The following is a 26,596-nucleotide window of genomic DNA, read 5'->3' as shown; positions in this document are numbered from 1 at the left end:
TTCTCATTTGTAAATTGGAACCAGTAGCTACAGTCTTGCTGGGTTACTGTCCGGTTCGAAGATCAAGTATGCAAAGGGTCTTTCATGATCTCTGACACAGGGACACTGTCTAAGTGGTAAGCAGTTGAGATGTAGGACTAGAAATGTTGCCCTGCTGGGGCTTCCCTGACAGTCAGTGGTTAAGACTCTGAGCTTCCACTGTAGGGGGCATGGGTTCAATCCCTGGTTGAGGAACTAAGACCCCCACATGCAGCACATGGCATGGCTAAAAATAAACAAACAGATTATAAATTATGAGTTTATATAATTTTCAAAAAGAAAAAAATCTAATTATGAAAAAAATAAAAAGAAATATTGCCATGCCGATGCACAGTGCTTATCTTCATTGAACCTTAATTAAATGCAGAGGGAAAGTTTGCTGGCTAGGTCCCACATCCAGGTTCACCAGACCTAAAAGTCATTTACTGAGTAGCCCCTCACAGGAGGTTCCAGAACTGTGGGTCTGGATGAGACATGCCTAGTTTTAAGTGATCCCAAGAAATTGAGTGTTTTCAGCTTGCTCATCGCATTTGCTTTTCATCCTACCAAGAGTCTCCTCCTAGTGATTTGCCATAGGTCCAAAATATCCCTGAGATTGTCATCCAAATTCTGGAGTATCTCTTGCCCCAGGTGATTGGCATACAGTCTACCCTGGACTCACAGGTTTCTTTCAGGACTAGAAGTGGGCCAAGATATCCTGTCGGCCCTAGTTACCTAGGGCCGAGGATTTTCTCTACCCAGTCTTTGCTTGATTTGGATTTAGTTCCCAGAATGTGAGAGGAGAGAGTCTGGGAAACAGAGGACATTGGTTAAAGTTTTTTTCAAAATTGGAAAGGCAACACAACTCTAGCATTTAAGTTTCCAGGGCTTGAAAAAAAAGTTTCCAGGGCTAAGGAATATAAACTTGAGGGCAGAAACCTGCTTTCCTTATTAATTTTTCACCCCACTGTGCAATATTTCATGAATGTCCATGTGTATTTTATCAGAATGTCTACTTATTTGTGAATGCTGAAATCACATAAGATTATGAAAGTAAAAAAGCAAGTAATAATGCAGATTGCCATTACATTGCCTATGTTTTCATAAAATCATTTCTCCCTTGGCTTAAGGGTAGAATTTTGATGAAATAAAGGTGTTTTCAAACAAATTAATTTTTGGAGGAGGAAATAGTTCAGTCTTACAAACTGAGATAGAGATAATAATGTAACAAGTAATAGGTGCCTACAATCTAGCTTTAGCAAGTCTTAACAGTTAACGAATTATTCATACATAAGCTTCAACTTATTTTGATAGGAATATGATTTCTCTTATTCCCAACCTCTTGTTTATATAGCTTGTCCTTTGTTTTTATTATCTCCTACTTAATTTCATTATTTTAATAAGCATAATTTTTGAGTAGGTGGTGTGTTCACATTAGTGCAAAAGCAAAATGATAATAAAAATGTATACAGGAAAAACAAACCTCTCACCCACATTACTGCTGCCTACCCTCCTATCTGTTCCAACACTCCCTCCCCTCTTGCATCCCTCCAATGTTTCTTTCCACAAACACAAGCACACTTGAGTCCACAGCCTCATGTTTCCCTTCTTATGAAAAAAAATTCTTGCTCTTGGATTTTGATTTTTTTTTTTTTAACTTGGTCATAGTAGTACATGGCTAACCCAGTAGTCATGCATTTCTTCTCAGAATTTAGTCAGAAATGCTCCTGCCCAAGATACAGTCATGAGCTTCTTCCATCTCATGGGCCAAGATTCATTGGAATAAGATTGCTATCTTTCTCCTTATTTAAAACAACTTCCACACCTCATTGGTTTTCAGGTACAATCTTTGTTTCGTCGAATTGCAGCTCATAGACTTTTTTTTGAGCACTCAATTTAATTCTGAAGATAAAGAGATGAACATGCTCTTCCTCAAACTGTGTACTCATTTTCAGGCAGAAAAATGTATTTACAAATTTTCTTGGTTAAATGCAGTTTGACATAATTTCTCCTTTCCCTGTATCACTGCCAGCCCACAAAGCTCTCCTTGAGTCACAAGCCATTCTTTCCCTCTATCTGCCTCTTCTGCATCTGCAGCTCCTGGGGTAGCATCAGCTTAAAAATTACCACAGCCGCAAGTATAAAAATATTCTCTCAGTGTACAAAGAACTTGAGGTGATGGAAGAAGAGAACGCTCTTAATTAGTTGACTTCCAAATGTGTGCCTTCGGAAAACTGCCAGAAGGGCCAAATCCCGATTTAAAATGCTGGTTGTAGTATGTAAGACATTAAGTAATCAAGAGTTAAAAAGAGCTTAATCCAGGGAAGGCTGACTTTATAGGACTGGCAGTAGGGCTGTAAGCTCGGGCACTCTGCTGCATGAGGAACCATTCACTCTCAGTGGTGATTCTGTTCAACAAGTCAGTCCTGGTACGATGTTGTCAGAGAGCAGACCACTTCTGACAACAGCAAGGACACAATTCTTCAGGAATCATGGCCCAGAAAATCACTCTGACTCAGTGTCATAGTGAAATGTGTTTTCTCCTACTAAATAGATAATGAAATTAGAAGATGCTTGCTCCTTGGAAGAAAAGCTATGACAAACCTAGACAGCATATTAAAAAGCAGAGATATCAATTTACCAACAAAGGTCCATTAGTCAAAGCTGTGGTTTTTTCAGTGGTCATGTATGGATGTGAGAGTTGGACCATAAAGAAGGCTGAGCACCAAAGAATTGATAGTTTCAAATTGTGGTGCTGGAGAAGACTCTTGAGAATCCCTTGGACTGCAAGGAGATCAAATCAGTCAATCCTGAAGGAAATCAACTCTGTATATTCACTCTAAGGACTGATGCTGAGGCTGAAGCTCCAATACTTTGGCCACCTGATGCGAAGAGCTGACTCATTGGAAAAGACCCTGATGCTGGGAAAGATTGAGGGCAGGAGGAGAAGGGGACAACAGAGGATGAGATGGCTGGATGCATCACTGACCCAGTGGACATGAGTTTGAACAAACTCCAGGAGATGGTGAAGGACAGGAAAGCCTGGCATGCTGCAGTTCACAGGGTTGCAAAGAGTCAGACACGAGTTAATGACTGAACAACAACAAATAGATAATGTAATGGAAAACCAATATTTGGCCAGTTTATACAAATATTTCAAGTGAAGAAGAAACTGAGTTACATTTTGAAATACTTGGAAGTGGCTCTGAAATCACCTTGTGACCACATGTGACGATCCTTAGCCTCAATTCATGGGTTATAACAGGTAGAAATCTTGTGTTCCTCAAAGTTGGGCCAAGAAAAATAACTCTCAGATAACTGAACAGAAAGTGGTGGCATAAAGCAGAAGAGAGTTCCATCAGCTCAGCTCACCGAAGTCTGCTAACTTGGTTTCATCCAAAGGATCCCTCTCTCAGATGGGACTGACTAAATGAATTTTGGAATTTTTTAATTGTTCATATTATAGTTAAAATGTTTGTCTTGGGCTGCTTGCTTGGTTTCTATACAGACTTGCTATTCTGAATTCTGGCCAAACTTCAGAATGACTGAGACCCTCACTCAGTAGCTCCCACAGGTCTGGATGAGAAGCTGTAGCTTGAATCAGTAACACGTGTTTCTGTCGCTGTCCCAGGTCTTTCCCAGTCATTCAGAAAAGTCTCCTTTGTATGTGTGTGCGTGTGTGTGTGTGAGTGCGTGCACATGCACCAGTCGCATCCGACTCTTTGTGACCCTTTGTGCTGTAGCCCACCAGACTCCTCTGATGTTCCAGCAAGAATACTAGAATGGGTTGCCATCTCCTCCTTCAGGAGATCTTCCTGACCCCGGAATCGAACCTGACTCTCTTGTGTCTCCAGCATTGGCAGGCAAATTGTTTACCAGCTGAGCTTCCTGGGAAGCCCCTCCTATACTTACCCATGTATGTGTAGCTGACTGGGGATCTGACTGCTTCCTCACAGCTATGTGGCAAATACTAAACTCCTTGTCTTTTCTCATAAACTTTCCCTTCCTGTCTTCCTCAGTGTCCTAGGGAGAAAACTGCTGGGTTGCTTCCTTTCATGAGCTAATGGTGCACTTTTAAAACCAAGTACTGTTCTTAATTGATCACCTTATAGTCTGGAGTGTTCCGTGTAGATTTACCCATGGTCCAGGTATCAAGTTTTCTAGTAAGATTGCTTGCTTGTTAAATTCTAATTTTACAATGGAGGACCAGGCTTGGGGATCATGAAAAAGTATTTCTGAGTGCCTACTCAGGGTCTAGCATTGTTGGGGTTTTTTTTTTTTTCACTCGTGGAGGAGGAATTTTTTGTTTTATTTTTTGTTTGGCATGTGTGTGTTTGTGGGTGTTTGTGTCTCAGAGAGTGGGTGCTGTGGATTTTCCTCCATCTGCTATTATTATCCATGTCTTTTTTCACCAGAAGGGAGATTTTAGAAGTATTCTTGAATTCTAAGCAAGTACAGTTTCTTCCCAGAGGCTTTTATAAGGAAGACTTATTTTTCTTGTTAGTTTTCTAAGGTGGTTTCCTACCCATCTTTGTCCCATGCTGTCTTCTGGGTGATGTGAGGATCGTGTTGGTGTTTGGGGTTTTTCATGTGTGTTTCAAGCGTGAGGCCTTTACAATTAGTCATAACATTGAGAGCGGGGAGCCGGGAGCAAACCCAAGCGCCTTCCTGTTTCACACACAGATGAAGGGAGCTGCGTGACATTTATCTGTTTGCTTTCCTGTGCTCTCATTTTGGGTCTGCGCTCTTACGTGTCCATCTTCCGTGCTCCTCATTTCTGCTGAGGTCATGAAACCCGGCATGATTTCAGAAATGTCACCTGAATGGGCTGTCACCCCTTCCCCACCTTAATTTTCTGTCACCCACAGTCGGAACACGAGCACTTCCTCTGAATGTCAGTTTTCACTCATTGAAAACTCACTGGCTCAGAATCAGTGTTCCTGAGGAATGTTTTCCCAGAGACATAGGGTTTGATTTTTGAAGCCTTGGGCAGAGCAAGGCAAATATGATGAGAGGGTCTGTCATCTTGGCCATTCTGCCATGATGCCTGCAGCCAAGAATTTTGCCTAGCAGCCAGTAGAGCTATATGACCTTAGAAACCCTACAGACTTTACGAAAATTTAAATATTTGCTTATATTTGGGATCCTTAAAAGGCTCTGAAGTGTTCAGCACTGAGAAAACCTGTGCACCAGGGGTCCCTAGCCAGATAATCCATAACTAATAAATTAGATGACCTTGAGGTCATCTAGCCTGGGTCTCTCTTTCCTCATCTATAAAATGAGTTTGAGGAGATGATTTATAAGATCCTTTCAGTTGAGTATGACTCTGCCCTTTGGGCATTTCACTGGGAAAACAGCAGGTTCCTAGATGGGAAGATGGGGGAGCATGTGTGAGGAATGGCAGGCAGAAGAGTGTTATCGAACCATAGGCTTCCCTGAAGGCAGTGTTGGTGAGCTGTGGAAAGGGCTACCTTAGAGCTTGACTGCAGAGGTCCTGAGCCCACGATAAGGAGCATCACTTCACTCAGGAAGCAGAGGGGGCCATGGATGTTATTTGAGGAAGGGAGTAATAACCTCACAGCTGAATTAAGCAAATGTATACAGCAAGAGGGGCTTCCCAGGTGGCGCTGGTGGTAAAGAACCTGCCTGTTAATGCAGGAGACACAAGAGGCCCAGGTTTGATCCCTGGGTCGGGAAGATTCCCTGGAGGAGGGCATGGCAACCCAGTCCAGTATTCTTGCCTGGAGAATCCCACGGACAGAGGAGCCTGGTGGGCTATGGTCCACAGGGTCGCAAAGAGTCAGACACGGCTGAAGCAACTGAGTGCGCACACACACACACACACACATACAACGGGGGAGTGTCTTTCATGGAACGCCAGCAGGCTCAGCAGTGGGCCAGCCCCAAAGGGCCTCCAGGCTGGAATTTGTCATCAGAGTTTCAGGAAAGCATTTGGAATTGGAGACAGGGGTTTGAGACTGTTCCCAGGTGACACTAGAAGCAGGAGAACACATAAGATCTTCTATGTAGAGAATGTAGGGAAGAGAGAGGTGATGGCTTAGGAGGAAGTCTCAAGGGCAACCAGAGTCGGAGGAGGCGTCAGGGAAAGTATCATCAAGAAGACAGGAGGACATCCAAGAGAGCCACTTCCTGGGACCCCAGGAGACCCAGCATTTCCAGGGTGGTCAGTAGTGCAGAGTTCTGAAGAGACCAAAGCAGCCTCAGAGTAGGTGCTTGGAACCTGCCATGAGGACCTCACTGCTAACCTCCAAGAGGGCCACTTCAGTGTAGAGCGGGGCCAGGAACTTGATTACAGATAGACCCAGAAAGAGTGCTGACAAAGTGGCATGGCTGGCTGTAGAAGGAAGAAGAAACTTGAGCAGTGACTTGACAGGAGGCGTTGGGTAAAAAAGTGAAAGTGGAAGTGTTAGTTGCTCAGTCATGTCCGACTCTTTGCAATCCCATGGACTTATAGCTTGCCAGGCTCCTCGATCCATAGAATTCTCCAGGCAAGAATACTGGAGTGGTTGCCATTTCCTTCTCCAGGGGATCTTCCTGATCCAGGGATTGAACCCAGGTCTCCTGCATTGCAGGCAGATTCTTTACCATCTGAGCCACCGGGGAGATGTTGGGGAGGCTGCAGTAACTGCAGTATCAGGTGAAGACTGACACTGTCGGAGTGTGAACAGACTCGAGGCCCGGGAGAAGCCTTGGAGGATGAATGATTACAGATGCTAGAGTTGGAATAATGCGGGGGGTGGAGCAGGCTTCCCAACACGGGGAGAGTACAGTGGGGGCCAATGTAGCAGGGGAAAGGGGGGTGCCTGAGGGATCATAGAGTTGGAGGGCAAGCAGTGAGCATTGGAGTATGTCACATAAAGTATTGGCCTTTATATTTGTAGTCATGTCTGTGATTGGGTGACTGCTAGGAAAGTAAACCTGGAGACTTGAGGAACTAGCAAGGGCATGAAGGGGGCTTGGAGGCCCCTCTGTGGATTGGGCACCTGCGATCTCCGTCACCCTTGTTCATTCTTCAAGACAAAGGCAGGGGGCTTCCTTTGTGGCTCAGTGGTAAAGAATCCACCTGCCAGTGCAGCAGACACAGGTTCGATTCCTGGTCCAGGAGGATCCCACATGCCGCAGAACAACTCAGCCCGTGCATCGCAACTACTCAGCCTGCACTCCCGAGCCCAGGAGGCGCAAGTTCTGAGCCCACAGGTCTAGAGTCTGTGCTACAGCAAGAGAAACTACTGCAGTGAGAAGCCTGTGCATTGCAACTAGAGATTAGCCCCCGCTTGCCACAGCTAGAGAAAAGCCCCCGTAGCAATGAAGACCAAGCCAAAAATAAATAAATAAAATCATTAAAAAAAAAAAAAAAAAAGACAGAGACAGGATGGGGCTCAGAAAGCCAGGATTGGTACTTGCTTGTCTGCAGGGGTGGAAGCCCTGACTCCCGCTGTAGCTCTCACCGGCTTCTTATCGTATCTAGCTTTGCTCTCGTTTTCTCACAGTTGAGTTGAATTATTTCCAAAGAAAATGATAGCATGATTCTTAAGAGCCGACTGACTAGTGTTACTTTTCAAGTCTTGACTTGTCTGGTTACAGACCTAAACCTGAACTTTTCTGTTGGTAATTATGTTTTTCTTACAAGTGATGTAGAGTCATTTGAAGCATCTTAATTATCAGGGCTATAATTGGGAGGTTTCCCTGCTTTCTGGTTCAAGTCAGTGTCAGTTTCATTGCTTTCAGCTAACAAGTTTTCTTCAAAGAGAAAATAGCCACAGTTCGGCCCGCTCTGACTGTGAAATAACCAGGACGCTAAGTAATAGGCCACTTTCCATGGTTGTGTGTGTGTGTGCCTGTGTATGTGCATACCGAGTCAAGTCTGGCTATTTGCGACCCCATGGACCCTCCAGGCTCCTCTGTCCATGGGATTTCCCAGGCAAGAATGTTGGAGAGGCTTGCCATGCCCTTTTCCAGGGAATCTTACCGACCCAGGGACTGAACCCTAGTCTCTTATGTCTCCGGCATTGGCAGCCGGGTTCTTTATCAGCTGAAACACCAGGGAAGCCCCCTTTCAATTGAAGACCTCTATTCAAAACCAGTTCTGCACAATAACATCCCCCCCCCATGGGTCCTTTTTTCATTTAGTCACTAAATTTGTGTTGTATAGGATAGATTATTAGTCAGGAATCATTTAGTTGGAAGTAACAAATTCTTCTTTGAACAGTTTAGCTTTAATAGGAAAAGAGAATAGAAGACTGTATGGATATTGGTCCATGTAGCTGAGGATACACAGTGCTGGATTGACTTCAAGAAAGGCTGGATCTGCCTGGATTGGGAGGGAAGTTTGGGGGAGAATGGATACATGTATATGTATGGCTGAATCCCTTCACTGTTCACCTAAAACTATCGCATTATTAATTGGCTATGCCCTGGTACAAAATAAAAAGTTTTTAAGAAAAAAAAAAAAAAGAAAAGCTGGATCCAGGGGCTTAAAGAGTGTTTTCAGGATTCTCTTTCTAACTCCTAAAGCTGTTTACATCCCTGTTAGGCTCCATCATCACTGAGAGCCTCAACTCTGCATCCCTAGAACTTAGAATCCCAAAGAAGAGAGCCCGGCTTCCTCCCGGCTTCCATATTCCAAACTCAGGGAAGCCCCGGGCTTGTGCCCACCCTCGAGCCAGTCACCATGGCCTGGGCAACGAAGAACTCTGGCGAGCCTCGGTCACGGGTCCACCTGGGATGAGGTGGTGAGGCATCTTAAGTGGAGTCTCACCAGGATGAGGAGGAGAAGGTGTCTCCCCAGAGAGAAAGGAAAGAGGGGGAGGAAAGGGATGCTAAGTTAGCAAAACCACAGAGGGCTCCATCAGATACCACTGCACACAACATAAACAGTGAACACAAAGGTAGAGCTTTTCCAGTCTATAGCTATTGTTGTTTTCGCTTTATTTTTATTGGATGATAGTTGCTTTACAATGTTGTGTTAGTTTCTGCTGTATAGCAAAATGAAACAACTATGTGTTTCATATACATAGTTATATATACATATAACTATATACATATATACATGTACATATATATATACACATATGTATATATATATCTTCTTTGGATTTCCTTCCCCTTTAGGTCACAGGCTGTAGTTATTTTCGAAAGACTCTCCAAGTTTATTATTTGCTGTTGCTCATGCTGGTCACGCTCGTCCCTGGATTGACATCTAGATGAAAGCAGGGGAGGCTGCCCTCGGGTTTGACCCAGTGGAGGGCTGTAAAGTGACTTTGGGAGGAATACACACAATTGTGAGTGTTCCTTCGAAGTCATCTCTTCCTCTAGGGTCTAGACATCGCCTTGAATTGGTTCCAATAAAGGGGATTTGGTTCAGCAATCATCTGGTTTCAGACAGGCCAGAAAGGAAACCGTGAGAAAAGGTTTGGGCAATTAGGTCCAACCGAAAGTAGGAAGTCCTGAGCTTTGCGAAGTGAATGTGTGTAAAAAGGCTGCTGCTGAGAGAGACTGAAGGAGAAGTGGGAAGGGACGCCCAGATGAGTGTTGGCGACACGCCCTGTCACAGCCAAGGCCCCTTCCTGCGCTCCCAGCGGGGAGCAGCCTCACCTCTCCTGCCGGCCCTTCCCACCGTGAGCAGGCCTGGGTGGTTCCTGAGCGCCCCCTTCACCGCAGAACCGGCTCGGAAGCCGGCATAAATAGAATGCCATCTTCCTCATCTTCTCACCACCACACCCACAGGCTAGATCTTGGTACAAACCTCTGTGATAACACAAACAGAAGAATGCTGAAATTAGACAGTTGTCCAAATATGGTGATCCTTCGCCACTATTTTTAAACCACAGTGATACGAAAGTGCCTGTATTCCTCCCCCCCCCGCACACCCGCCATGTATAGACAGTCTGCTCAGCACACTCCAAATCTCCCCAATCTTTCTATAAAGTGTGGTTGCAAATAGATCCAATAAAACCAATGGAGATAAGAGCTTTATTTAATTCATAAGTGAAGACTTTAAAAAAGTATCTCATATATTTGAGGAAAACCTCTTAATCTCACTGTGACAGTATCAGCATTAAAATCTAGCTCAGAGAAAGTATAAATCATGATTGTTCCTTCTCTTCATGACTTACAACAAAAATGTTTATAATTTCCAAGTGGCAGTTAGATATCACAACAAAGCCAGAGTTAATAAACCTATCAGTTCTTAGTTTTTAAACTATGTAGAAAACTCAGTGACAGGTTATAGGATTCGTGATAATTAACGCCTCCACTTTACTTGTGCTCACTATTTAGTATTTTCTCAGTGTTTATGTGGTAAGAATCAGTCTCTTCTTTAAAGTCTTTCTTCTAGACCAGCAGTGAGGTTTAAGATATATTCCTTTTGATCTTCCTGAGGATATCCCAAAGTGGACATTATTAACATTATAATTTTGTAGATGAAAAAACAGAGGCCCAGAGGGGGTAAGGATTTCAATCAAGTCATACGGCGAGGAAATGATGGTCCCGCGTTCACTCCTCTGGTCCAGCCAGCCCTTCAGGGCTGTGTCTTTGGCCTGTGAAACTCATCCTTTAGTGTTTTGCCCTGTTTTCCTGTCATCCTTCCGCTGCTGCCCTCAGGCAAACCAGACCCACCTTTCCTTTGCTTTACGCAGTTAGGTGCCACAGAGGACGTCTTTCTTGGTCGTTGTTAGACTTCCTGACACCTCTGCTCCCTGCTGCTAGCCCCACTTGGCACTAAAGCCAATTTACTGACACAGGATGTGGTGAAGGAAAGTACAGCTTTTATTGCAGGGCCAAGCAAGGAGGATAGGCAGTTCATGCTCAAAAGGCCCAAAGTCCGTGATCCCTTTTAGAAGAGGTATGGGTTGCAGAGTGCCTCTGATCGTCCTGTCTGCTGGGTCACTCTGGGCTCTGATGAGGCGCCCCTCCTCAGGCCGGACGGCAAGGCAGGCTGCCATGCGGTGCTTCAGGTGTGGATGCAGGGCTTCTGTGGGAAGATTCAGGAAGCTACAGAAACCAGAACTAAGATCTCCAACATGCCTTCAAGCCTGGCTTTGTTTCATATTCAAGAAATGTATTGATAGTAAATTTGTTTTTATCTTAAGGAGACACCAAAGCTCTATAGAGTTTTTATGGAAACTATATGAGCTTCCCTGATAGCTCAGCTGGTAAAGAATCCACCTGCCATGCAGGAGACACAGAAGATGTGGGTTCGATCCCTGGGTTGGGAAGATTCCCTGGAGGAGGAAATGGCAACCCACTCCATTATTCTTGCCTCGGAAATCCCATGTACAGAGAAGCCTAGTGGGCTACAGCCGAGGGGGTCACAAAGAGTTGGACACGACTGCGCACATATCCATCCATCCATGCATCCATTTCAGTGCAATTCTATTGATGCTTTGAAGGAAAGGAAATGAGGAGGAACTAAACAAGGATCTGCTTGCCCCACTTGCGCTAAAGCCAATTTACTGACACTGGATGTGGTGAAGGAAAGTACAGCATTTATTGGAGGGCCAAGTGAGGAGGATAGGCAGCTCATGCTCAAAGGCCCAAACTCCATGATCCCTTTTAGGGAATAGGTGTGGGTTGCAGGGTGCCTAATCAGCTCGTGTACAGTTCTCTGACTGGCTGATGGTGAGGTAACAGGGTGATGTTTCAGGAATCTCAGTCATCATCTGGTTCCAGCCTGTCTATGTGCTGGTGGTCAGCACGAAGTTAACTTCCTCCACTGGGTGGGAGTTTTAATATCTGCAAAACAACTCAAGGATATGGCTCAGGATATTATCTAGATAGCCCTTGAGGAGAAACCAAACGTCCTTGACTTTGTTTTATGACTAAGCTATTATGATTGGGTTGACCAAAAAGTTGTTCAGGTTTTTCTGTAAGACAGTATGGAAAAACCCAGACAAACTTTTTGGCCAACCCAGGGTCTTGTTTCATTGTTCTTTGTTTCTGTTTCATTTTTGTGTGTTTTTTACTTCTCTGGTTAAATTTGCTCTTTGGTGCTCTGGGAAGGCCTTGGAAGCTTAAGCGTTTTTACAAGCAAGAGGCTTGGGGGTCATGGGGGAGAGATGTGTCTGTCAACAGGAAGGCCCCACAGGATCTTGCTTGCTTTCAGTGGGAAATTTCTGAAAGGTTATAATAGGGTTAATTTATATTTTGATTAACTTCTTAAAAAAAAATCTAGCTAGTCTATCTCAGCCCAGCCCCTACAACATCTGTTCCCTAGAACCCAAGCCTGTGGGAGTGATGTGTTTGTGCTCTGTTACTTCAATCAGCTTGCCTGGGCCCAATGGCAGGGACCCCAGAACTTGAAGGTGCTGACAAAGATGACCTGCTGCTGTTGAGTGAAATCTTCAACGCTTCCTCCCTGGAAGAGGGCGAGTTCAGCAAAGAGTGGGCCGCTGTGTTTGGAGACGGTCGGCTGAAGGAGCCAGCACCCACTGCGGCCCTGGGAGAGCCGGACCCCAGGCCCCAGGCAGGCTCAGGATTCCTTCCTTCACAGCTTCTAGACCAAAACATAAAAGACTTACAGGCCTCGCTGGAAGGTACGGACCACAGGGATTATAATGGGGTGGTAGGGTGGGGGGGGGAGGGGAGTTGTGGTGGGGAGGTGGTGGTGATATATTGTTTGTTTTTTAATCCAAAGACCTATTTTTCTTTATCTTCTTTTTTGTGTTTTCTGAGTTTTATCTTATATCCAGTGTTGTTTATTTTTGTTTTGTTTTTGTTTTTTTATTTTATGTCCATTGACTTTAGCTGAAGCTTCGGAATCACATTCTAGCCTTAAGATCTGTATTAGGGTTTAAAATCCTCTCTGCATAATTTTCTCTCCATACTAACACTTCCTATTAATCAGAGGCTAGAGGGGTGGTCCTCAGTCTTCCTGTCTTACTTTGATTTTAGACTTTTTCATGGCACCCTTGAGAGGTCAGAGTGCCTTCACAGTCGTGGCCTATTCACATGGCCATTCCTGCCTGGCCAGTGCCCTAGCTGAGTTCTCCCATATCCTCGTGAGACAACGTTCCCACAGACATGGGGCTCTCTGTGTGCTTTTCCCCTCTCCCACCATGGCCCACCCCTTTCCTGAGTATGCCCTCAGCTCAGCCATTCCTGTCCTACCTGAAACCCAACAGAAACAGAGTTTTCACACTGATCAAAAGTGATGAGACACCTTGGTAAGGGTCCAAGGTGCCCCAGAGCTCACATGCTGGTTCAGAGTTATTGATGTGCGGAGCAGATTAATTTTGAGTGCAGAAACTAACACTCAGGTTGAAAGTTAGATTTTTAAGTTGGAGTTTCTAAACAAACAGACCTTGAGAAGGAAACCATTTCAGTATCAGAACACGTTTTTCTCTTTCCATGTTTTAATTATAAGACAGGAATCGCTGTTCAGAAGTTCTCAAAGTGTTTTAATTTTTCCATGAATTTAGGTTATCTCCTTAATAAACAGTGTGTTTATCTGGCACTTAGAGCTGAGAACAAACAGCAGAGCTGGAATGATTAAGTAATTATGGGCTATTAAAAAAAAAAAAAAAAACACTCAGGTCTTTGCAGATGAGATCATGGACGTGGCAAAAGTTGGTGGGCAAGACCAAAAGAAAATCTCTCCTCTTTTTTATGAAATACGTGTTTCCTTTCATCTTCCTTTTTGAGTCCTATTTTGTAGCCATCTCGTTTATTCTCAGTAATGAGGTTAGAGATGAGAGGGATAACTGCAGTCCAAAACTACTTCTCTGCCCCGAGTCTCACCCCAGTTTCACCACCTCTTTTGCTGGAACCCCAGATGAACAAGGTTGCCAAAGACCAGGTTTCACCCCCACCCACCTGTGGTGGAGGCGCTAACAAGGCGTGGGAGAGTCGGGAGAGGCAGGGCCGGAACGGGATCCACAGCTCAAAGCCCAGGGCTGGGCTGCTGGAGACCCTGCAGCCTTGCTGCAGGGTGAACCCCCCGGAGCCCCCAGCTTTGGAGACAGCTGGGCGCCTGCTGCCGCCAGGAGCCGCGTGGCAGTGCTGCGCCTTAGCTGGGGTGGCTGAGCATCACTCTCTCATGGGCACCTCGGGCTGACAGTGAGAACTCAGAGCTTCACATCCTCTTCCTGAGCGGGTGGAGCAAGACCTTAGCCCAGGCCCAGAGCACTGTCCCCGGAACTCTGCCCAAGAGCTGAGACAGGAGCAGCAGCCATGGCGCTTCAGACTCGCCCCAGGGCCAGGAGAAAGGCCCGCGGCCACACTTGGGGCGGAGGAGGGAGTTGGTCACATGGCACGAGAGATGCAAGCTGGCACAACGGAAAGAGAAAGACGTACTTTAAAGGGAAGCCATTTATGTCTCAGGCAAACAGTTTCACTGGAGGTTGCCGCCCTAGTAGCACTGCAGCAAGATCCTTGTTTGTCCAGCAAAGATGTATTCAGTCCTCTGGGTGCCAGGCACCGGGGAGTCACCGGAGAACAAAACAGACAAGGCTTCTGCCTTCCGGGAGCTCACATTCTAATGGAGAGGAGATAATTGTGGTGCTGGAGAAGACTCTTTAAAGTCCCTTGAACAGCAAGGAGATCAAACCAGTCAATCCTGAAGGAAATCAACTCTGGATATTCATTAGAAGGACTGATGCTGAATGTCCAACACTTCGGTCACCTGATGTGAAGAGCCACCTCGTTAGAAAAGACCCTGATGTTGGGAAAGGTTGAGGGCAGAAGGAGAAGGGGATGACAGAGGATGAGATGGTTGGATGGCATCATTGACTCAATGGATATGAGTTTGAGCAAACTCCTAGAGATAGTGAAGGACAGGGAAGCCTGGCGTGCTGCAGTCCATGAGGTTGCAAAGAGTCCGACCCGAATGAGCAACTGAGCAACAGCAACAAAACATAATGAAAAAGCAAATCACATTGTAGGTTAGAAAGTTACCAATGATATGGAGAAAAGGAAAAGCAGAGCCAGAGCTATAGTTGGGGGAATGGCAGAGCAGGTCAGGGAGAGAACTAAATGGGACTCTTACTGAGAAGATGAGATCTGAGCAGAGACTCACAGGAGGCCAGAGAATTAGCCATCAGAAGCTCTAGGCAGGGAAACCCCTGTGCCCAAAGGGAGGATGTGCCTGATACAATTGAGGGTCTGCAGGAGGAGCACTGGGGTTGGAGTGAGAAGGAGAAGTGCTTGGAAAGGAGATGGGCTGGGTCATATAGGCCTTGTAGCCGTTGGAAGAACTTAGGAACCATCATAGCATCTTGGACCAAGGATGGACAAGATCTGGTTTACCATTTACAAGACCCATTCTGGATGCCAAAAGTTTCATTTCCTCTGCTGAGGTTCTGTCAGGATCAATGTTAAAGGAGTTATTTTGTAACCTCTGAGTTATCCTGTTTCCTTTGCATGTGTGTGTGTGCACATGTGCACCCACGCACACACACTTAGTCACTCAGTTGTGTCCAACTCTTTGTGACCCTGTGGACTGTAGCCCACCAGGTTCCTCTGTCCATGGGATTCTCCAGGCAAAAATATTGGAGTGGGTTGCCACTTCCTTCTTCAGAGGATCTTCCTGAACCAGACATCAAACCCACATCTCCTGCATTGGCAGGTGGATTCTTTACCACTGAGCCACCAGGGAAGCCCCAGTATTAGGTATTAGACTCACTAAAAAATTCTCAGGAGAGACTCAAGTCATCTGAAGGAGCTTTCTACTTTTCCACAGATGTTGTCTTCTTATCCCTGGGTTAGCCCCCACTTCAGAGACACTGAGGCCTAAAACTGATTTCCTTTATCACGGTAAAATAACAAGAACTAGCTCTCCATATGGCACGTGCAATGGGTCAAGCACTGCCCCATGTGCTTTAGGTGTGTTATTTCATCCTCACCACACCCTTCCCAGACAGGCAGGCAGGCAAGCCCTGGTGTCATCTCCAACCTGCAGCCTGGGAAACAGAGAAACAGGGAGTAAGTAATTTGCCCTAGATTAGACGTCTGGTAGGAAGCAGGTCGGATTGTGGGCCTGAGCCCCTAGACTCCAGAACTGACCCTTTTCGCAAATCTGTGCTGTTGTCACCAAGTACCACATCTCTGATGGCAAACGTGATTCCCCGATGGGCTCCCTCAGGCCTTGCCTTGGGTGCTCCTAGAGGAGCCGGAGTTGCAATGACTGTAACCTTGGTCCTAGGCATCCTGGGTGCATATAGGGACCAGGGCAACCACACAGTCATGGAAGAGAGGTGTGGGTGTGGGAAGGAAGGGTTGTGTCAACCACAAAAGTTGGGTGATGTTCCAGAATTTTGTTTTTCTTCAGTTGTTCAGTCACGTCTGACTCTTTTGTGACCCCATGGACTGTAGTCCGCCAGGCTCTTCTGTCCATGGAGTGGGTTGCTATTCCCTTCTCCAGGGGATCTTCCTGATCCAGGGATCAAACCCCTGTCTCCTGTGTCTCCTGCATTGAAGGCAGATTCTTGACCCACTGAGCCACCGGAGAAGCCTGATGTTCCAGAACAGAATATGTGCATTTGAGATCATCTCCACAGTCTTTGCCTGTGCCTGCGGTCACCCCTTGTTGACTCTAGCACTGTCTTGCTTGGTCTGGCCACCACTGTTGTGGCTTTCTGTGAGGACCAGGTGGGGCTGCATCCCCGGGGTCCGAGGGTCCATAGGACGGAGGTGGGCAGCCGTCTGGACGCAGGCGCAGACCTCTAGGGATCTTTCCCCTCTATGCCCCCTCTGCACTGCCCCCTCCCTCATCCACCTTCACCTCCTCAGGCTTCTCCCCTTCTTCCTCTCCATTCTCCGCCTCCCTCTCCTCTTTGGCCTCCCTTTGCCTTGGGGAAACAGAAAGAAAAGGGGAGGGGTGGATTTCATAAGAGAACAATTATATCTTCCTTCCCCACCTACTTCGAGCTCTAGAAGAGCAAAACAAAGGAACTTACATTTAGGATCAAGTTGTGCTGAAAAATGTGAAGGAGTCCATTTTAGCGAGGCTTTCTAAGCATTTCTGAAGTTGTCAGCATGACAGGGGCCAGGGTTTTCTGTGTCATACGGGGAGGAGAAATTGCACCTTCCTGAGGTCTCTTCCAGTGAGGAAGAAGGGGCCACCCAGAGGCGTGCCTGAGGCAGAGACCCGGCCGGGCCTTCTTAGACATTCTTCTCCATTCCCACCAGCATCAAGATTTAATTTAGAAACAGATGCTGATACTGAAAAGATAACCATCTGCTCAAAAGAAAGCCACCAGGACATCTTTTAATTTACGATCCTGCTGACCACAGTTAGGCATCTTGTTCCAAAATCTCACAAACATACAGCCCTTTATTCCTTCTAGATGTTCTTTTGTTTCAGCTAAGCCTGAGGTGCTTTTGCCATCTGAATGGGTTTCCATTTAAAGCCAATGTCATGTCAAGCTTAGCCTTATCTCAGATTCGCCTTTCCTTGAGCAGAGCTCACCTCTTGCTGTCTCTGGCTTAGCCTGGCTCGGGCCTCAAATGGAATAACGTGAAAGAAAAGGCTGTGGGCTGCATTTAAAGATAATTTGAACAGAGAGCATGAGCCACTGGCGTTATTATTTGTTCCATCAAAGAAGCAGCACTTTCTAAACCTGTTAGGACGCATCCCCAGGTCTTGGCTAAATTCTTGCAAAATTTAAGTGCCTCTGTTAGTCCATAGAAGGAACCTTGGTGACCATCTTCTCCACCCTCATTTTACACATGAAGGGTCCCAAAAGGGTCTCCTGACTTGCCAAGTTGTTGTGGTTTTATCCACCATCCACATAAGCTTTAAACTCCTCTGCTCCTGTTCAGTCGCTAAGTCGTGTCAGACTCTTTTCCTTCCTGATGGACTGTAGCCCACCAGGCTCTTTTGTCCATGGGATTTCCCGGGCAAGAATACTGGAGTGGGTTGCCATTTCCTCCTCCGGGGGATCTTCCTCAACCAGAGATGAACCTGCGTCTCCTGCATTGGCAGGTGAATTCTTTACTACTGAGCCACCTGGAAAGCCTCAGCTTGGCATAAATAAACACAAGCTACACTAAACTCCTCATCTTGGCTTTCGAGGTCCCTTAGGGCCTGACCCGGTGTCATCACTGCCCATACCCCCCATGCCTTTACTGAGCATGGTTTAATGACATTGTTCTGCTGGAGACCATGTGTCATGTCTAACCTGGACTCCAGGGAGCCCGACTCTCCCCTCCCCTCAGAGCATTCCACCCACTTCACACTTGTGATGTTTTGCTTGGCTGACTCCTCATCCTTCAGGTGCTCATGTCCAGCATATCATCCAGGGACGCCCTCCTCAGTCAGTGTTGGCTATTTCTGCTCTCCATTCCCTTTATACCCAGTACTTAATCATTCCTCTCATTTCACCTCATTGTAAAATGGGTTGAATTTTCTGTCTTGCTTTACATTGTCATGGGCAGGGCCCATGTTTGTGTTGCTCCCTATCATATTTCCCAAACATAGCTCAGTGCCTGGAATCGATGTTCCAGAAAGACATCTGGGTGGATGGGCTGATGGATGAGTGGATGGATGGCAGACAAGAAGGAAGGGAAAGGTCAACTGACGCTGCATCACTAATTGAAGAGAAAAAGGTCTGAAGACAGTCTCGGGTTGGTTCTCATGTGTGCCGAGTGATAGCAGAAATCCAGAATCATTGGATTTATGGAGCGCCTGCCCCTTAGCCTCTGTACGCCCTGGTCTCACCCACGAGCTCCCATTTTATCCATACAACAACCTAATGACACAGGAATTTTTACCTGCCTTTTGCCAGTATGGAAACTGGGGCTCAGAGAAGGTGTGGACGGCAGGCTGGTGCCTGGCCACCATGGCCATGGTCTTCCCACATTCCCCGTCACAGCCAACCCTGTCCCAGAGGGCCCAGGGCTCTGCTCCTCAACCCAGCCTGGGCTTTGCCCTCCCAGCCAGTGAAATTACCCTCATGGTAAAGTGCTACACTGGGTGGTGTTACTTTGGCTTCACTTGCTGCTCTAGCTGGCCAGTATTATTTCTGGCCGATTTATATTTTCCCTTATGTCAGTGAAGGGGGCAGGATTGCTCCAATAAAATTTTATATGTGTTTCCTGCAGATGGGGAGCGCACAGTTGATGTATCAAAGGGGCCGAGAACTAGGCTCATCAACTTGCCCCCAGAGCTCTTGGTCTCATCTGCCCTCACCCTGCACCACCCCATCTCCTGACACAGTTTCTCTGAGATGGGGAAGACATCCTTCCAGCCACACCTTCCTGTTAAAAACGCCTCAGCCAACGAACACCAACTGAAGAGTTGATGGCAATTATAGGAATATTAGCAACACTGAGTTCTCTGTAAATAGCATTTTTTCCTGACAGAAGCCAAGACATTTGAAGTCTGGCTTGGCATTCCATCCATAATTACCCTAGTTGTACCCCTCCCCTAAAGAATTCCCAAAGCAATATGAGTGAGAGTGAAACTGCAGCTCAGCTTAGTATTTGCTTAAAACATACATATATGGGTTTCCCTGGTGGCTCAGTGGTAAAGAATTCACCTACCAATGCAGGAGATGTGGGTTCAGTCCCTGGGTTGGGAAAGATCCCCTGGAGAAGGAAATGGCAACCCACCGCAGTACTCTTGCTGGGAAAATCCAAAGGACAGAGAGCCTGGCAGGCAACCGTCCATGGGGTCGCAAAAGAGTCAGACATGACTTAGCAACTAAACAACAATGACAATATATACATACGTAGCTGGGGTCACAACGATAACATTTCCTCCCCTCATGTGCGAATAGTTGGGATTGTTCGATTTATGCTTAATAGGTGTTCTGAAGAGAAATTGTGGTTTGGCAAACTGGCTGTTTCTGCTTCACATTGTGGGACCAAAGAACAATGACACCCTGTGTCTTTGGGAAACTCTGAGGTCTACTTTCCCCATCATCTATCATCTTCATCCCCAAAGGGGCAATGTCTTTATGCTCATCCTCCTCCGTGTCCTCTGCAGCAGAGAAGCCCCCAAGTCTGTAGATTCTCCATGTTGCCCTTATGGTTCCTGAGTGTTTAGGTGAGCAATATTCAGAACTCTATAGTTACAAAGGAATCCAATTAGAAGACATTGTCTTTATAATAAAGACAAGGCTTCCCTTGTGGCTCAGCTGGTAAAGAATCCACCTGTAATGTGGGAGACCTGGGTTCGATCCCTGGGTTGGAAAGATCCCCTGGAGAAGGGATAAGCTACCCACTTCAGTATTCTGGCCTGGAGAATTCCATGAACTGTATAGTCCATGGGGTCACAAAGATTTTTGGAGAAGGAACTGGCAACCCACTTCAGTATTCTTGCCTGGAGACTCCCCATGGACAGAGGAGTCTGGCAAGCTACAGTCCTTGGGGTCACAAAGAGTCGGACACAACTGAAGCAGCTTAGCACAGTCTTTATAAAGGGGCCTGCCGTTATAATCCTTTAAATGATAGGCTTTAAAATACAACTTGTGTTTCTGGGACTCTAAAAACATGACTTGATATACAGATGTTCTGTTTGTTTATAACCATTTGGGAATATACCCCTCATATACAGTGAGGGGGTCTGTGTTTTGACATGTGAACTTATTTCTGCTTCCTTGAGGAATGTGCTCTATCTTATACTCTGAAAAAAGACAATGATTGAGCCTGACTCTTTTCCAGCATTCTCTGGAGCTCAATGTTGTGCATGTTTTTGGAATGGGAAGAATTATCTCGTGTTCCCACTGTATCAGCATTTAGAGATAGGGGAGGGGTGGCCTTCCACACCTCTCACGTGCCTTTTCTCTGCATCCATTTGGATTCTCTCTGGAAGTGTGGGCCTCCCTGAACTGAGAGCGCTCAATGGGGTCAAGGAGCTTAAAGCTGTGGGAGCTGGGAGGTGGGTGCTCTCTGTTTCCGAGGAGGGCTTCGCTCCTTGTCCCAGCTCTGGCTTCAACAAGAGTGAACCTGATCCTGGCAGAGATGGTGGCCACAGCAGCTCCTTGGGAACCATCTACGGCAGTGCCTCCCACACTACACTCGCATGAGGGTTGCTGAGGGTTTGCGGTTCCTTGGACTCCACCCGAGGGTTTCTGATTCGGTAGGTGATGTCCCAGCTGCTGGGGCAGGCACCACACTTTGAGAAGCCCTGCCCTAAGAGACAGGGGCCAGGCTGCTAGCATTGAGAAAAGGTTGTGTGAAGTTTCTGCCGAGCCACAGGTGGATCTTGACCCTCAAAGTCCAGGAGAGGTTTGTAGGGAAAAATGAAATTGACCCAGTTAGATGCTACCTAAATCTTTTAGCGTTATTTGGCACTCAACGAGACTGCAATTTTAACTTTCCACATTTACCACTATTTATGTGATTAGGGTTTGGAAGGAAAATGCCCACGGGCCAATTTTCTAGGAACCAGGGAGGTTATGTTACTCCTGGATTACACCAAATACTGGTCATTTTTTAAAAATGGCTTTATTGAACTATAATTTACATACCATGATATTCACCCATTGTAGGGGAACAGTTCAAGGATTTCTGGTAAATTTATATTGTGTAACCATCACCACAGTCTAGTGGGAGAACATTTCCATCTTTCAAAAAAGTTCCCTTGAAATCTGGTGCTTTTTATTGTTCGTGAAATATGTTAATAACATATTCAAGGACCATCCCAATGAATAGCAATACTTTTTAAACTCTCTGTACTTTTTCAATATTTTAAACCCAATAAATAGGTCACAGGCTGCCTGTTTCGTTTGTCCTTGGTTAGTCTTTGTAGGGTTTTCAATGTGCTCAGTGGTAAAGAATCCACCTGCCAATGCCAGAGCTGCAGGAGACTTGGGTTCGATCCCTGGGTCAGGATGAAATGGCAACCCACTCCAGTATTCTGGCCTGGGAAATCCCATGGACAAAGGAGCCTGGTAGCGCTACAGCCCATGAAGTTACAAAGAGTCAGACATGACTGAGCACACATGTACACAGTCTCTATTTGTATGCTGCTTGCCTAAAAAGAAATAATTCAACCAGCGAGTATTAGGGCATCTCCAGTGGCAAGCATTGCTTTGCCATCTCTCAAAATAATGTTTCATAAGTGTAGTTCTCATAATTGAAGAGTTCTTCGATGGTTATCTTAATTTCAACACTCGTCATGTGCCCAGGAAGTACCCTAAAGAATGTAAAGATGAATAATACATAGTCCCTGCCTTCAAGGGGCTCAGAACTCTAGGAGATGAGACAAAAGTACAAGCTAGTCAATATCAGTTCAGTTAAGTCACTCAGTCATGTCCAACTCTTTGCAACCCCATGGACTGCAGCACCACAGGCTAATCAATATACTATGCTTTTAAAGTGGGTCCCTTATTACACATCTTAAGTATAGGGTAAACAAATAGTATTGCATCTTCTCATTTCTGTAGCATATGCCGAGTGAGTTTCTTGCCTCTGAAGTTGGTTTCACTGCCACAGCTGAACTCTACCATCAAACTCAGAGACAAAACTTTTTCTGTAGAAGACACTGTGAGCAGAGCATCCCAGTGAAAGGATATGGTTTTAACTATTTGGACCCCACAGTGATGCATCATCTGATGGTCTGTGTTTCACAGTGAGCATCACCAATGGACTCAGGCCACACACACCTACCTGTACCACATTAGATATTATGGAGCACATTGAAGAAACACTTTCTTGTCTCTTGGAGAAGACAGGACTTACACATGAAGAATTACAGCAGATGTGCAAAGAAGTATATGGTAAAGTTCTAAATTAAATGAGTCATGCTGAGACATCTAGCATAGACAGTAAATGCTGGGGGGAACTAGGCTTGCTCCCCACCCCACAAAACAGGACTGCTGAACACCTCTTATTGATTAGCAGCAGGAAGAGCCCAAGGGGCCTTCAGAACATTGGGTTAGACAAGATCAATGCCATCATAAGTATATGGCATCAAGTTAAGGCAGACATTCTTCCCTCTCATATATTTGGACTGGGCTGCCAATTATCTCTATTAACTAAACTTCATAATTTAAATTAGCTGCATGGAAAATAAATGGACTGGATCATATTGGAAATAGAGAAGACCAGTTGTTCACTAATTCTGTCACTGCATTTAATGGTACTCACTTTTTGGGACATGGACACAAATCGTGCCCATTTGTGACAGAAAAACAAGGCACTTGATTTCCTAGGAACACTATTGATAATCTTTGGTGTGACCATGAAATGATATCAGTTGGTAAGAAAAATGGGTATAAAATCAAAAGCAAGAATGCTTTAACCATAGCAATTTCTCATTTGCAGTCTTCCCCCTAATTTTCCATACTTTCAAGTTGGTGTTCCTTAGTCAGTCGTGTCCAACTCTTTGCCACCCCATGGACTGTAGCCCACCGGCTTCCCCTGTCTATGGAATTCTCCAGGCCAGAATACTGGAGTGGGTTTCCATTTCATTCTCCAGGGGATCTTCCCGACCCAGGGACCGAGCCCCAGTCTCCTGCATTGCAGGCAGATTCTTTACCATCTGAATCACCAGGGAAGCCTTTTTGAAGTGGGCAGCATTATACAAATCCACTCTCCCCTAAAACGTATTCCATACATGAGGCACATGGAAGAAGGGTCGTGGCACACCAGCCTCCTCTCTCTTCGGAGGCCATCCTAGTTGAGAGCCACGTGTGTGCCGCACGTGGAACTTACCAGACAGTGTGGCTGCTCTTCCCTGAGATCTAACGACCTCTGGTTTTGAACATTAGGCTGGTCAGAGAGCAGTGTCAGCCCTTCTCCTCCATGGCCAGCACCAAAGGCAAGCAGTCCAAATGTCAACTACCCTGCAGTGAAAGGTAATACATCATTCTCTCCCCCTTAAGTGACCGTCACCCTCCTTTCCAGCGGCCTAACACTCTTTGCTTTATCTCTTTACTAATTTCCATTGGAGCACCTGGGATTCAGAGGCGGGGATACAAGGGCTGAGAGTTGTGCATGATCCTAGGAAACTAACATTTTAACTTTTTCCTGGCTTAAGGTCCTCATTCATAATTGGCTCTATCAGACCTAATGAGGAGGACTCAGACATCTGTCTGCATGTGACCGGGGGTTCCCCAAGACTGGATAGGGGAGAAAATGGCCTCTGAGATTGGCGATCCTCAGCTGAAAATACCATTGCTTCCACCAGCCAAAGCATTTGATTAATGCTTTTTGCAAAGAGCCAGGTGCCTTCGTTGTCAAAAAAGGGCCTTTCAAGCTTGTGAAATCTACTCTCTTTTGAGACAGAACATCTGCCTGAGGAAGATCTCATCTGTCTTTGCATCTCTCTTCCTTTGGTCATCACTTTCCCTGTGTTGACCACAGGACGTTAAAGGAAATGTCAGTTTTATTATCATCAGAAAGCATTCCCTTGATGTTCTTTTAGGTGTTGTGCAAATAGTTGCACCTGGTTTTCCCTCCCACAGTGGAGGTCTGGGGAATGTGAGGATTCCCCTTCCCCCAAGTATAATCACCTGGCTACTCACAGCTGGGCCACACCCACCATTGGAAAGCCCCCCTGGGGAGGGGCGAGGAGGGTGGAGTGTATTTCACTGGCACTATCACTAAGATGTCTTGATACTCTCTATCAAGGACAGACTAATCCTCCAAAATCAGTCTTGCTCCATACAGTTTCTTTGTGTGACATCCTACAGGACTAAAGAAAGACAAGTTATAGCCCCTTTAAAAAAAAAAAAATTTGTCTCCCCCACCCCCACCAAGCTATATTGAGCTCTCTATAAAGTCTCAGCTTATCATATCAATAAACCAAGTGTTTTAGGGGCTCACTGCACGCTGTGAAATTAATGTTACGAAGTAACAGCTTGCATGTTACTAACTACTCTTGTTTGCAATCACTTATCTCTGTAATAGATGCATTGTTGTCTCATTATAAAGTAATATATTTACAAGAGACTGGAAAAACAATAAAGGGAGGGGAAATCAGAACTATAAAGGGATCAGTACATTGTCTTTAAGTGCCGTTTTAGTGAAAAGATCAAAGGCCCCGTGTATGTTGGAACAGTCCCATCAGTACTCATGATCACACTATTCATAGAAGCACTTTTAGCAACTTGTCCTACCAGTATTTTTTGAGATTCTTCTCAACCAGATGGCAAGCACATTCCTAGCTGCTTTTGGTTAGAAGGATAACCTGTCAGACATTTTCTTCATGTTTTTGATGGTCCCACCTGTTGGAGAAAGAAAAAAAAGCATAGGTCATCCGAGTCAATGAACTTAGATTCTCATGTGGAACGATTTATATAGAGAAGAGCCCCCAACTTCTTTGTAAATCTCTTGCATCAGGCTCTCTTTTGAAAATGCCTTCCTCATCTGGAAAATAATTGGGGTCTGTCATCGTGGCATTCAAGAAGTTAGGGCAGGTGGTTCCGTATAAGAACACTTGAAGGCAGGACTCTATGGAGCATGGAAGGTGAGGGGCTCAGGGGCAATTTAGAGCCCAGTGGGGAAGGGGAGGCCTGTCTAAGGCCCCCTTCCTCTGATGGGAGAGGGTTAAAGAAGGCTGAAAAGTGTAATCACCGTATTTCTCTTGACCCAGCAGATTAGAAGGTTCCTCCAGGGGACGCTGGAAGGCACCTTACTTCCTGAGTCGTTCAGTCTGGTTTCTCAAAGGAGCTCTTTCCTGGTGGTGCTGAAGCACAGGGTCTGGGGTTTCAGGCAGCTCTGTGGGCTGTGGCCATCTGCTGGGTAGGGGTGCCGACTGGGGACTGACACAAGAGCTCACTGTTTGCACAGATTTGTAAAGACCATGGTATAGAAGTGTTACTCAGCCAACAGGCCAATAGTGGGGCATGGAATACCCTACCAAGGCTTAGAGACCAAAGGCAGCAGGGTTTGTCCGACTGAGCGTCTTCCCTCTTGAAGGTGCTCCTGGCCCTGAAGCCTGGCAGAGGTGGGATTTAGCAAGGTGGCTGGGCTGATGTGTCCTCTTCTCTCCCCAGAGCCTGCCAAGGCCTCCTCGGACCTGACTGCCTGGTTCAGCCTTTTTGCTGATCTCGACCCACTATCAAATCCTGATGCTGTTGGGAAAACCGATAAAGAACATGAATTGCTCAATGCGTGAGCCTGCTTCCTCCGTCTGGGAGGAAGCCCACAAGTGGCTGCAGATCAACACGGCGGGGGGCTCACGGATGTAGGAAGTGATCAGTATGCTGTTTTAATATTTACGTGCCATTTTAATAAAATGAAAGGGTCAGAGGCCCTGTTTATATTGGTAGAATTATTTACTCTTATTTGGCATAAAGGGTGTCAGTGTGTTCTCTACGTGGTCCTGACAGTACCGGATGGTCTAGGAGCTGTGTCCAGGCCTGTCAGCTGACAACTCCATCTGCTGACTGCTGCGGTGTCACCGGGTTGCTACAAGGTCCAAGTTCACATCATCAATCTACTTTGTGTTCGGTTGAAAGAAGGTGTCCTCCAGCCTCAGAGGCAGCGGGAGTCTTAGGAGGCTTAAGTACCTCCTTTTGTACCCCTGGCCCATGTCCCTCTTAGAGGGGGGCTGCAGGGAGCCTCCCTTTTCCTGCCCAGCCACCTTCCAGCGAGCTACAGGTGACGCTCCGGCCAACCCAAGACTCCCCCGCCCCTGCCTCCTGGGCCGCGGGTTCTCTCATGGGCA

General features: G+C 46.1%; 1 protein-coding gene across 16 annotated transcripts in view; it reads left to right on the top strand.

The window, feature by feature from the left end:
- The window catches only part of ICA1 (islet cell autoantigen 1), a 159,871-nt gene extending 133,692 nt beyond the window's left edge, over positions 1 to 26,179 (top strand). For 14 of the 16 annotated variants that reach the window (XM_043871758.1, XM_043871767.1, XM_043871762.1 and 11 more), the window contains 3 exons: positions 12,303 to 12,572; positions 23,694 to 23,780; positions 25,923 to 26,179. In XM_043871758.1, coding sequence (XP_043727693.1) covers positions 12,303 to 12,572; positions 23,694 to 23,780; positions 25,923 to 26,044 — 479 coding nt within the window. In that variant the 3' untranslated portion in view covers positions 26,045 to 26,179. The remainder of the gene's footprint in view (positions 1 to 12,302; positions 12,573 to 23,693; positions 23,781 to 25,922) is intronic. The other 2 variants (XM_043871768.1, XM_043871770.1) reach the window with 1 other exon arrangement.
- Positions 26,180 to 26,596: the final 417 nt, after the last annotated feature.

Source organism: Cervus elaphus, chromosome 18 (genome assembly GCF_910594005.1).
Source record: "Cervus elaphus chromosome 18, mCerEla1.1, whole genome shotgun sequence".
Lineage (NCBI taxonomy): Eukaryota > Metazoa > Chordata > Mammalia > Artiodactyla > Cervidae > Cervus > Cervus elaphus.
Note: the sequence above shows the minus strand (reverse complement) of the source record. Positions and strands in the feature narration are given on the sequence as shown.